General features: G+C 37.9%; 1 protein-coding gene across 1 annotated transcript; it reads left to right on the top strand.

The window, feature by feature from the left end:
- The first annotated feature begins 3,743 nt into the window (after nucleotides 1–3,743).
- Nucleotides 3,744–6,550, top strand: LOC137250767 (ataxin-2 homolog). The gene is made up of 2 exons (XM_067784172.1): nucleotides 3,744–4,092; nucleotides 4,194–6,550. Exons 1-2 carry the CDS (start codon nucleotides 3,957–3,959, stop codon nucleotides 6,383–6,385), a joined length of 2,328 nt encoding a protein of 775 aa, XP_067640273.1. The 5' UTR covers nucleotides 3,744–3,956; the 3' UTR covers nucleotides 6,386–6,550.
- Nucleotides 6,551–13,524: the final 6,974 nt, after the last annotated feature.

Genomic DNA, 13,524 nt, shown 5'->3' with positions numbered 1-13,524 from the left:
TTGTGAATTCGCTGATGTAACTTAATTGTGCCGCACGTCTTGGAATAATTTTATCGCTGAATGTTGTGAACGCGAATGACAATGGCTTATGATCGCAATTTACTTCGAATTCACGTCCGTGCAATAGGTACTCAAAGTATTTTATTGAGCGATAAATTGCTAATAATTCTCGCCCGTACGTGGGATACAGGATCTCTGTCTTGCTTAACCGCTTCGAAAAAAATCCCAGTGGCTTGTACTGACTATTCTCAACTTGATGAAGCACTCCCCCAATAGCAGTAGAGCTGGCGTCTGTTGCCAGAATTAATTTAGCGTTAGCTGCTGGATGCACGAGTACCGACGCATTTGCCAGTTGTTTCTTGTATTTTTCAAAAGCCTTCCTCGCGTCCTCAGTCCACGCGAGAGGTGTTTTATCGTGTTTTTTTTTTTTTTTTTGTTATGTTTTATTAGTGTTTGTAATCGTTGTTGTGTCTCGGCAGCATGTTTGATGAACCGACGGTAGAAGTTAATCATCAACATAAATCGTTTTACGTCTTTCGCAATCGTCGGTTCTTTGAAGGATAGTATTTTTTCCACCTTTTCTGGTACGAGTTTGATACCGTCAGGTGTTACTTCGTGTCCCAAAAATGATATTTTATTTACTGCAAAGATGCATTTTTCAGCGTTGATGCGTAGTCCGAATTCGCGCAACCGGCTGAATACGCCTCGGATATCTTGTACGTGTTGGCCGTACGACTCTGACGCGATGAATATGTCATCCACGTAAGCGAAAACGTAATCAAGTCCACGAAGCACTTCATCAATTAACCGTTGAAATGTTTGTGATGCATTTCGGAGTCCGAAGGCCATAAAAACATATTCAAATAAGTCGAATGGGGTTATGATGGCAGTCTTCGGGATATGTGACTCTTCGATAGGGACTTGACGATATGTTTTTCTCAAGTCGATGCGGCTGAATATCTTTTTCCCATGCAGTATATTCGTAAAGTCTTGAACGTGGAGCACTGGATACTTGTCCGGCTTGGTACGGGCATTTAATTGGCGGTAGTCCCCACACTCCATTCTGCGCCATGTGGAGTGGCGAAGCATAATTTGATTTAGAGGATCTCCAAATTCCCAGTCGAAGCAGCTCGTTGAATTCCTTTTTCGCTGTCTGCAATTTTTCGGGTGATAGCCGTCTTGCTTTTGCAGTCACTAGAGGACCAGTCGTTTCGATGAAGTGTGTTACGTTCGCCCTCTCTTTTACCCGAAACGATGGCTTGTCGTCGAGCAAGTCTTTGAATTCTGTTAGCAGAAACGAACATTCGAGTGTTAAATCAATTATAGTTACCTGTTGCAAAGACGTTGCAAGAACTTCACCCTTCGAAGACAACCCTGTCATTGGATCGATCAGACGTTTGCGCTTTATGTCAACAAGCAATCCATATTCGTTTAAAAAATCTGCTCCAATTATCGAAGTAGGGCTATAGTGAAATTCCATGGAAGCTCGCGTCGTAATCCAAGGCTTACAGTTAAAAGACCTTTGCCATATGTTTGTATTGGCGAACCATTTGCCGCGTAATATTGTGCGTACTCTTCTACTTTGGCATTGTTGTAGCTGCTACGTAATTTTTCTTTCATACGATGAGTTGGTCTCAGTATAGAGTGATCAGCACCAGTATCTATTAAAAAGTCAGTGTCGGTTAGTTTGTCGTGGATAAACAGGCGTTTAGATTCGTGCATAGCGTCGAAGCCTGTGTCGAAACTGTACACGTTAGCTTTTTTGTTTTGCTTTGAACGAGCATGGTGAAGGACAGTTTTTCGCATTGCCTTCCAGTTTGCGGTGATACCAGCATACGTCGCTATTATCGTCATCTTCTTTGTCGCTTCGCTTTTTGTTTGTTGACCGGCCCCGTTTTCAATGCGGTGTGTGTTCTCGCCGAGTAGATCGCATTGGCGTTTCGATTAGGCTTAGCCGATTGGATAATTTGTCTAATTTTTGTTGGATTATTTCTAACGTTTGTTCCAATGGCGCGGTTTTTTCAATGCTGGAAATGGTTACTTTGTCTGAAACTTCCCACATTCGGTCGGTGATCTGTGCGAGGTCATCTAACTTATCTTTTGATGCGGCCAAAACAGTTCTCGTTGTTTGTGAAAGCTTTTTCATCAATAGCTTCTTGATGAAATCATCGCCAACGTCTTTCGATGCGAGGGATTTAATTTTTTGTAACGCCTGTGATGGCCTCATGTCACCTAGCGGCTCGTTGGAAATCAACTTCTCGAATTTTATTATTGCCGTTTCTGAGTAGATTGATATGAGTTGTTGGTTCAGTTTGTCGTATTTTTCGTCGTTGAATGGTTCAAGTAGCAATTGCCTCACTTGCAGAGCTACTTTGCTTGATAAGTTTGCGACAGTGTGCAAGTATTTTGATTTATTTGAGGTTATTTTTCGTGTCTCAAAATGTGATTCTACGATGACGAACCATAGTTTCGGGTCGTCTTCATAAAACTGCGTGAATTTGACTTCCGAAACAGATGTTATTTGGTTTGCCGAGGAGAATCCATTCTGCCCTGACGACTACTGTGCACTTATGGACAATGCCTCGTTTAATTGAATTTTGAGCGATTCAATTTGTTCAGCAAGTTCTTCACTGGTAGGCATTTTGCTTTCATTCACGTCCAATCTTTGATTTTGGCAAAATATTCTTTTCTCGGGGTCACCAGTTTTTGGTGCGCAAATGAAAGAGTGAACAACACGATATTCTACAACTGATTGAACAGATATATCTCAATATAAATTACAATACACAAAATTTAGTTGTTTATCGTGCACATGGCAGAATGAATTATAATAATAAGAACAGAACAGGAAGTGTCAGTCATCTGCCATAGGTGATAGATAGCTGCCAGACGTATGTTGCCAATGACCAAATTACAGCTTGCAAAACTTTGAAATTACCTTCTTTTAAAAGTGGGCGGTGCCACGCCTACTGTCCAAAATTTTACTAATTTTCTATTCTGTATCATAAGGTCAACCCACCTACCAAGCTTCATCGCTTTAGCCGTCTTTGGTAATGAATTATCGCACATATCTGTTTTTCCAAATTTTCGATATCGAAAAAGTGGGCGCGGTCATGGTCTGATTTTCTTCATTTTAAATAGCGATCTTAGATGGGAGCCCAGGAATCTACATACAAAATTGTATCAAGATACCTCAAAATTTACTCAAGTTATCGTGTTTACGGACGGACGGACGGACATGGCTAAATGAATTTCTTTTTTCGCCCAGATCATTTTGATATACAGAAGTCTATATCTATCTCGATTAGTTTATGCCGTTATGGATTACCGTTATGCGAACAAATATACTCAGTGAGCTCTGCTCAGCTGGGATAGAAATTGAAGAGAATGGGATAGAAAGTGAAGGAAGAAGCGGAACTCACTTTTGAAATGTAGGCAAACCGATTTTCGGGCAGAACAGGTACGTTAGGTTTGATTAATCAAAATCACAATACTTTTGTGTGCTAATCATACTTCTAAAATAAAAAATAACAAAAGAAATTATTTGGTTTTAAATATAGAAGTACATAATTAAAATTTAGTAGTGGCGTAAGAAATGTACAAATTTCACAAAAAAAAACGTAGTAAATCTACTACTATCATAGAAAAATTCAAACCCTACTGTGTTAACAGCGTGTACAAAAAAAAAAAAACAAACACTATTAAGCCATAAATAAAAAGCTTATGTTGATGCGTGCTTTCGACCAGTTATTAAAAAGTTGTGATTGTTAAAAGAACTGTGAGTGCTTGCTAAGGGGTAAATTTTTGTTCGAAATAATAAAACAAGAAGAAGATTGCCATTAAAGAAAAGGTGAACAAAATTCAAATCAAAGTATTAGTTCATTAAGGAACAATAAAGGTGGTGATACACCGAATTGAAAAATCGTATTGACATCCCCTGTACCTGTAACGTATTAATGATGAATACACAATTTTTCACATTCGCCTTTTTGGTCTTTGCGCTAGCTGTAGAAGCGCTAGTAGCCGACACAGGAAAAGACGAGCAAATGGAAGATTCCACAGAGTCACCCATTGGGGACTTGGCATTTATTGGTAAGTAATAAGTGGAAAGTGAAAATTGTCCAGCCAACAGCATGTTTCGTTTAAAAACTTAAAAATTATCACTGCTTTTCTTTTATTCCATCCTTGTGCAGTGCCTGAAGTTAAAAGCACAACCGAACGGCCACCGACTGCGGCGGCTTCCGCTACTAAAAATGCTACTACAAAAAGCGGAGAAAAACAAAATGTGCAGCCTCACACCGTAGCCGACTTTATTATTCACCCATTGATTGCTTTCAAACCACGTGCACCCGAAGATAGTTTTGCTGGAAAGCAAGCTGATGGATCTTCCTCTACGACACCATCTCCTTGGTCGATATTTGGTTTTAATGCGGGTCAAGGTTTGGGCTCATCCGTCACATCGTTGGCTGGCTCTGTGAGCGGTTGGTTGAATGATCGCATACAATTACCTGGTTTAGTCGAATCGCCCATACGTGATCCATCTTCAAGCACCTCATCGACCACAACTTCCACACAGCGTCCCGATGTTATTGTGCGTGTACAACACAAAGCCACCACAAGACGCCCAATCATCACAATAAATAATCGTAATCGTCCACAAAATTTCCAAAACAACAACAACTTCGCTTCGGATGAATATGATGATGAGTATGATGAAGAAGATGAATTTTTAAATAACAATAATAAAAGACGTAAGAATAACAAGAACCAAAATAATCGAGGCAAACCGAACCGACAGCAGGAAGAAGATGAGAGTGAAGAAAGTGTGGAAGAAGAAGTAAATAGTCCAGTGCGTCGTCCTCAACAAAATCAAGCACCACAAAAGCGTCGTCGTCGTCCTTTCGTAGAAGATGACATCTCTGAGGAGGCCGATGAGGACGACGACGATGAGCAGGAAGATGATGTTGCAAGTGATGAAATTGATAAAGAAATACTACAACGTCCTAATAAGCGTCGTTTGGTTGCTCAAAACAATAATAAACGTCGAAGGTTACCTCAACAGCAGCAATGGCAGCCTTATTATGGCGGCTACCAGCGTCGTAGACTACAAAAACCTTTGCAAATTGAAGACGAAGATGAGGAGGACGACGATGGTGAAGTGCAATTTTTCTATGGCAGTCGTCCCTCAACCAAACGTTCAAAAAATGAAGCCGGTTTTTTTCAACGTGGTCAAGAGAATATCATTAATCAGATACGCCAGCTGACACGCGGTCAGACTCCCGCTGAAATTGGTTCTTTAGTACGCAAGTCTGCAACTACGCAACAGGGTGCTAGTCAGAAGAAACAGCGTCAGCAAACAACTCTCTTGGTTAATCGCAATGGCCAAACTATTTATTTAGCACCTGAACTTTTAAACGTCGACCTACCTCTAGTTAATACGCAGGTTCATCATGTGGTACAAAATAACGCACAAGCTCCGCAACCCCCTTTTAGTGTGCCGCTAAAGCGTAAAAATGCGCCGACACAATATATTACCATACCATGGGCTCAGCTGGGAATTTCGCCACCCGATCAGCTACATTCTGTCACCGAAAGCGTACAAACCCAACCACTGATCATCAATATACCAGCCAGCGTTTTGCAAACAATACAAAATCAAAGCCTTAAACGTAAAAAGCAACCCGTTATCACCGCTGAAGCTGTACCACTTTTAGCTGAAGCCTCAATTGTAGACGTTTTCAAACCACCAACATTTCCAAATGATCGTCATAGCGCCGAAAAGCCGAGTGCTTCTAGTAATCCAGTACTGATTGCGTCAAAGAAAAAGACGAGCACTAGTACCATGCCAGCCAAGTCTTCAGTGTTACCACAACGTATACGTTCAGGTACATTTGTTGAGAAGGCACCTGTAAGTGCTGATAGACAACAGGAAGCTTCGGATGATATAAGTACCGCCGAATCTGTAAGAAACGTAGAAAAGCAATATATTCATGTTGGCGAAGATGCTGATCTCGGTCTGGGCCGTCAAGTGCAAACCGTTTTGGGTGATGCCCATGATTTATATAGTCCGAAAGCTTCACCATATGTAGGTTTGTTCAGACGTGGCCAATTCGATGTGCGTAGAAATGGGCGTGACCTCGATACAGCAAATCCTAGCGAACAGCAGGATGTAGTGGATATGCCAAATGGTGAAAAACTGATACCAGTGCAAATTATTAGCGAACCAGAAATGGTTGTGCAACCAAAGGAGGTGGCACAGCCGGCTTTGCAGGACACTGAAACGCAAAAGGGGGTGTCAAGCGAGCAGAGTGAATCCCAAAAGGAAGTAACACAACAAGCGATAGATGCCTCCAGCATACCAGCGCAGAAAGAGCCAGCTGCGTAACGGTAGAAGGATGACTAAATTATTTTTAATTAATTTTGGGTTTAACTGATAGTTTTTAATTTTAAATTTAGAGGAAAAGCGATAAAAATAAATAAAACTAAAATATTAAAAATTTAAATTAAAAATTTCCAGTTACTTAAAATAAATAAAATGTGAGATTGTGTGTGTGTGGGTGTACGAAGATTTTTTTCTAAGAAACTAATAGCGTTTTCTTTACTGTCTAAAGTGTTACGCTTTTTGTACGCCGCACAAGGGTTGTTGTTCTATTCTAAAAAACAGGCAACGCCTTTACGGGGTATTTCGTTCTTTTGTGAAAATTGTTGCCTGCTCGCAACGCAAAATCGTTACACTTTTACCCTGTATAAAATGGCGGTGTGGCCGTGCAACTCTGTGAAACTCTCAATTCGCTCTTAAGTTCCACATATACTCTTTTAATATGAGTGAATATGGTGAGTTAAAATGTTCTTTGTATGCACTATAAATGTTGATAATTTTCTGGGGTAGGAGTAACTCTATTAAGGCTTTACCATTTACTTAGGCAACAATTTGTTTGAAAAAAGAAAACGCTATAAGCTTTCTTTTCGATTTGGGTAGTAAATTCCGAAACCGAGCATGTGGACTTTGTTTGATAAGAATCAAAACCGGTTCTAAGGGACACTTTGGATTTAATTTAATTCTGAAAATAGCAAAAGCTTCTTCAGGAAAACTAGGACTAGTCTCCAAAAGGGAGCAGGGTTTTAGCTCCAAGTAACATAAAAAAGAGTAAATTACTCGCCTTATGGTTTCAATGTTTTAGGAAGTGCGACCAATTTTATTGTGTCCTGAAAAGGGCAGAAAACAAAGCCTGATTGAAGGAACCGAAAATGAATCTTGGAACTTCGAGAGAAATGCCTCAAACCCAAAAGAAGCTCTACAGATAAAAGAGTAAAAAACATAACACAACATAGTGTCGAAATGAGCAATCATGGACAGTCTCAACTCGATTGAAGTATATCCTGCTTTAAAAATTGGATCGGCTGCATGTTAAGCAGCAGTAAAATCCCGTCACAATGGGGTATATGCGAGACCCCAAAATCTGTAAACAGAGGAACGGTGCAGGGTGAGGTATTATCACCAATTCTGTGGACTCAGATCATTAATAGTTTACGAGTCAAACTAAGGGCGTAAGTAGTAAACTCTTAAGTCATCATAATTGGCAGATGTCTGCCAAAAATCAGCTCTCTGACGGACCAGGATCTTCGATATGTAAATGACTGTGCATCCGGAGTCGTGTTACCGCTAACGCAGAGAAAAACTATGTAGTATTTTTTTATTTTTTTTATTTTGGAATAAAACGTCCCAAATTGGACAAGGTCTATGATGGTAAGGATAATCTGATTATAATAGTACGGCACAAAATATCTAGGAATTATGCTAGAAAATAAAGTGTGGTGCAGACACCATGGGGAATAGAGAGCAAAGAAAGATTCTGCGGCACTGTTTGCATGAAAGAGGATGGTAGTGTACACACAATTAAGCCAGGTCGCAGAAATGTTCTAGCATTTGACAAGATGACAAATTAACCTTGTAACATATGTCGTGGTACCTAATTAATATTCTTCTGGTTGGTCGTCGAAAAAATTCTGGTGATAAATGGGCACATTCAGTCTATGTGAGGTCTTTATTGATCGGCCGGTTCCACCTAACGTAACGACAAATTTTGATCAGAGCCTGGCCTGCTAAATATTTGTGAGAGGAATCACCTCTTGTAGGTGACGTTGACAATTGTATTGGGCGAGCAGTGTAACTATAACCCACTCTCCTTTTGTTAGAGCATTAAGTAAACACGGATCGGATCGCAGCCATACGAAATAAAATTACATGTTAGGTCAACGTTGTTGTTGTATTAACGATAAAGACATTACCCGAAGGTTTTGGGGAGTGATATCGATGTTGATGGTCCTTTACCATATACAAATCCGGCACGTTCCAGTAACAAAGCTCCATAAAGGTACCCACCCGACCATCTCGGGATGGATTAATATGACCACATTAACTTGACCAAATCTTCACAGAAAGTTCTAGCTTTAACCCTGTATGTTTCTGGCTATATAAAATTTTAGTATAGTGGACAATTTGAATTTCATCTTGTCAAAATTTTGAGTCTCAAACTATTGTTGTTTGAGTATACGTTCTTTATATATTAATTTGTATCGAATTGTGAAAAAGTGGGGGCTGGCGCGCCACCTGTTAGCAAAAATGTGCAAAGATGTGCTTCATCTCTGCAATTATTTAAAGCAGGTAAAAAGTACTTGGAAAGAGATTCGATATATGAGGAAATAGGGGAGGACGAGATAGAGAGAAGGAAAGTAAGAGTGGTAGTGGGAGTGAGAGTAGAAGTGAGCGCATTTCATCATCGGAATTATTTGAAGCAGGTATGCAATATTTGTTATAGAGATTCCAAATAAGAAATTGAGGTGAAAGAGCTAGTGGGAGTGGGTGTAGAAGTGGGATTGGCTTTGTGGGTGAAATGGAGATAAATAAGGATGTACAAAAATAATAAATGAAAGATAAGGTAGAAGAGAATCAATTAGCGAATGAAAAGCGATGCTCGCTTTTCAATAGTAGACAACCCAATTTTTAGGAAGGGCAAAGTATGCTGGGTACGCTGGTACATCATTAAATTATTATACCCAAGGTAATATCATTATCATTAGGCCTGGAAGCGCTGCTCCTTTGTGTAGAGCTATTGTGCTTGACCTTTCAGCCTAACCCAAAGTAACAGCAAACGCGATGCAGTGATCATCAAACGTTATTGCCGTTTCAACAGATTTTATTCAGCCCTTCGTCGATAAGAAAATAGTACGTTTAAGTACCAACTCGCTATTTCAGGTACTCTTTAATTCGAGCGCACTTGTCATTCAGTTCATTCATCTTCTGAGGGTTACCAGCGAACTTACTTGAGTTAACGAAAACATTTCTTCTCGTTGTTATTAATGATCTAAATTGTTGCAAAATCCAATACTACAGTAGAGACCGGTACAATGTCCAGTCCGCGGCGTTTTTCAAGCATGGAGGTAGGTCGTTGAACGCACGAATGTATGGTCGAAAGTAGGTATACTTGAAGGTTAGAGTTTACCACTTCAGAAAAAACTGTGCGAAGCTTACATAGAGAGAACTTTATGGCAACTAAGAAGAGAAGTTTGTATTGTTGATTTTCCGACAGGGTGTATAGTTCATGTATATTAGAACGATTTTCCGTTCTGAAAACGAAAAATGACACTGATGATGGCGCACCGCTGAAACTGGTTTGTCTGCAAACCAAACTTGACAAGGGATGACGGAAAATTGTTTGTTTAAGAGTTAACTGGATATTATTTGAATCTTACCTAGCATGTAGAAAAAAGGACCAAAAGAATATGGGTAGGGAAGGGTTTTTTTTTAGAGAAAACGAATAATGATGAGAAATAGGGAGATACAGAGAGGGCAAGGGAATGATGGAAGGGAAATTTGTGGTAATATGAAAGAGGGAGGGAATAACAAATAAAAGAAGAATAAATAGTGGAAAAGAGATATATATACGGTTATAGTGAGAAAAGTCGGTGCAGAACAGGATACTGTTGGTTAAAAATTCCAGACGAAAGTAAAAACCGAGGGGAATATAAAAAGGGCGAGGTAATTAAAGTAAGTAATAAACATTGTTTAAACTTAATAGCAGATAATATTTTCTGTTAACCAGAAAGTTAAGTAAGAAATTAAAGAGAAGACGAAGAGGTCAGAAAAGGTGATAGAAAGTAGCGAATAATTGGGAATTAAGAAATAGGGAATAAAAGAAGATAAATCGGGGAGGGTGAAAACTAGAACGAAAGAGATTGGTTTGGAACGTGGCCAAAGTGGCTGAAGGAGAAGGGGAGAGCAAAAAAAAAAAGCAGGGGAACAGTACTAGCTACAGCAAGAATAAGCTACGATGACAGGGAACGAGCATATTGATGAAAATATGCGTGCTAAAATATAATAAAATGATTTTGATTACTTTGGGTTATTTGTATATTAAGTTAAACGTGGCGATATTTGCTATTTATGTATATTTTTTCAGTTCTGTTACCTACTAACCCCATTTGAGGTTAATGCTCATAAATAGTATACAATTTGCTTTCAATATATGCTTCTTATAAAAAGTCAAAAGAAATACATTTTTCTATTAAAGAAGTTTGCCGTGTGCCATGTTTGTGTCATACATTCACAGCACCCGAAATAATAATTTATGCAAAATCGCCCCAAGCAGCGATATGCCAATGCTAGTTAACAAACTTAAGCGTTTGAATAAGAACAATTAAGAATTGTTTATGACTATGATTTGAGACACTTGGTTGAGATTATTTGTATTTGATTTTAACAATGGATGGAGATGAGTTCAAGCGCTTGTGGTTCCTTAAACTTTGTTTTGATTAAGAGGCTGTTCAACTTTGTTTCCAGGCTTATGTATATACATATGTAGATGTAGATATTTGGTGTCAAGTTTTAACGAATATACCGTTATATCTAATACTGAAGTATATGCAAATTGGTGTTGTTAAGAGCCGTCACAAATTTGTGCCAAATGCTAATAAAACTAATAGCGTTTTATAATAAAAAAATAATAATAACTAAAGAACATATTTATGTAAATAAGCAACTTTTTCTGAACTGGACAGATACTTCATCGATTTGTTGTTATTTTTTCACATATTTTTCGTATTTTATTAATTCTTGCTCGTGTCGTTAAAAAATGTGTTTTAAAGTTTATTAACATCGAGATATACAATTTTGCAACCTATCCTCTCCGAAAAAAAAGTGAAGTCAAAACGGAAAATGCAATTAAGAAATCATAAAGAAAAGGCCAATATAACTTCGCACAAGGTACTTAAGTGCTAAAACTCAAGGAACAACTTTTAAAGACTTTTCTCCGTGCACGTGATATACTCGAATGAACCGGAATAAAAGTAACAAGTAAAGGTGGCTAATTTCGGGTGTAACCGAACATTATATACTCAGCGTGAGCTTCAATTGCACATTTCATAATTACTTTTCTACATAACACGTGGCACCGCCCGTTTAAAAAAAAATGTTTCCCCATTTCCTCTTACAATAAAACTTGATAAGTGAAATTTCATTGATTCAAAACTATTTTTTGCTAAGTTATAGCTAATTTTTCTAGTCTACGACCCTTTTATACTTGTTTTCTGTCTAAGTTTCCGTGGTCTTTAACCGGTCCCGTCCATTTTTACTAGAAATATTTTCTGCTACAAGGAAAATATGTGTACAAAATTTCATTACGATCCGTTAATTTTTCTTCGAGTTATGGCTCCCGAAACATAGAAAATTGCTTAGTCATAAAAGGGGCGGTGCCACGACCATTTTCAAAAATTTTAGTATTTTCCAAGTTAATGTTATAACTAAATTTATAAAGTAAAATTCTATTGATACAAGGCTCTTTTCCGCTAAGATATAGCTTTTTATTTTCGTCTACGACCCTTTTAAAAATATTTTACATAAAAGTGGGCGTGGTCTTTAACCGATCTCGTCCATTTTTTCTAGAAATATTTTCTGCTATAAGGAAAATAGGTGTACAAAATTTCATTACGATCCGTTAAATTTTCTTCGAGTTATGGCTCCCGAAACATAGAAAATTGCTTAGTCATAAAAGGGGCGGAGCCACGACCATTTTCAAAACTTTTAGTGTTTTCCAAGTTAATGTTATAACTAAATTTATAAAGTAAAATTCTATTGATACAAAGCTCTTTTCCGCTAAGATATAGCTTTTTATTTTCGTCTACGACCCTTTTAAAAATATTTTACATAAAAGTGGGCGTGGTCTTTAACCGATCTCGTCCATTTTTTCTAGAAATATTTTCTGCTATAAGGAAAATAGGTGTACAAAATTTCATTACGATCCGTTAATTTTTCTTCGAGTTATGGCTCCCGAAACAGAGAAAATTGCTTAGTCATAAAAGGGGCGGAGCCACGACCATTTTCAAAACTTTTAGTGTTTTCCAAGTTAATGTTATAACTCAATTTATAAAGTAAAATTATATTGATACAAAGCTCTTTTCCGCTAAGATATAGCTTTTTATTTTCGTCTACGGCCCTTTTAAAAATATTTTACATAAAAGTGGGCGTGGTCTTTAGCCGATCTCGTCCATTTTTTCTAGAAATATTTCTTGCTATAGGGAAAATTTTATTACGATCAGTTAATTTTTCTTCGAGTTATGGCTCCCGAAACAGAGAAAATTGCTTAGTCATAAAAGGGGCGGCGCCACGCCCGCTTTTTAAAGTTTGAAGTTTTTCCTATTTCTTGTTATAAAGCCACTTGGGAAATGAAATACCATTGATATAAACCTCTTTTTTGCAAATATATAGCGTATTTTATTCGTCCACTACCCTTTTAAAACACTTATATATAAAAGTGGGCGTGGTCTTTAACTGATCTCGTTAATTTTTCTTCAAAGCATTCCTTATAGTAAAGGCAACCTCTCTGCCGAATTTTGTTACGATAAGTTAAACGATTTTTGATTTATGATTAATAATATTTGTAAAATTGATTTTACCACAAGTGGGCGGCGCCACGCCCATTTTAAAAAATTGCTTCAACTTTTTATCAAGAGTCTCAATATCAATCCACATGTCAAATTTCAACATTCTGGTGTATTATTTACTAAATAATCAGTTTTTTGTGTTTTCAAAAATATTATGTATATAAAAAGTGGGCGTGGTTATTATCCGATTTCGCTCTTTTTCAATGCCAATCTATTCTGGGTCCAGATAAGATCGTGTACTAAATTTGGTGAAGATATCTCAATATTTACTCAAGTTATCGTGCTAATGGCCGGACGGACATGGCTCAATCAAATTTTTTGTCGATACTGATGATTTTGATATATGGAAGTCTATATCTATCTCGATTCCTTTATGCCTGTACAACCAACCGTTATCCAATCAAGGTTAATATACTCTGTGTGCAAAGAACGGTGAGTATAAAAAACTATACATTGGTTATGTTTTCTGTCCCACTGGTCAAAAGAATTAAACAAATATATATGGCAGGATTAATTTTTACATTACACTAGCCCATGATGCAATAGAACGGACAGGTGCAGTCAGTAGTACAAAAAAAAAAAAAA

Source organism: Eurosta solidaginis, chromosome 4 (assembly GCF_040869045.1).
Source record: "Eurosta solidaginis isolate ZX-2024a chromosome 4, ASM4086904v1, whole genome shotgun sequence".
In the NCBI taxonomy this organism is placed as follows: domain Eukaryota; kingdom Metazoa; phylum Arthropoda; class Insecta; order Diptera; family Tephritidae; genus Eurosta; species Eurosta solidaginis.
This window is presented reverse-complemented; position numbering and strand designations above follow the sequence as displayed.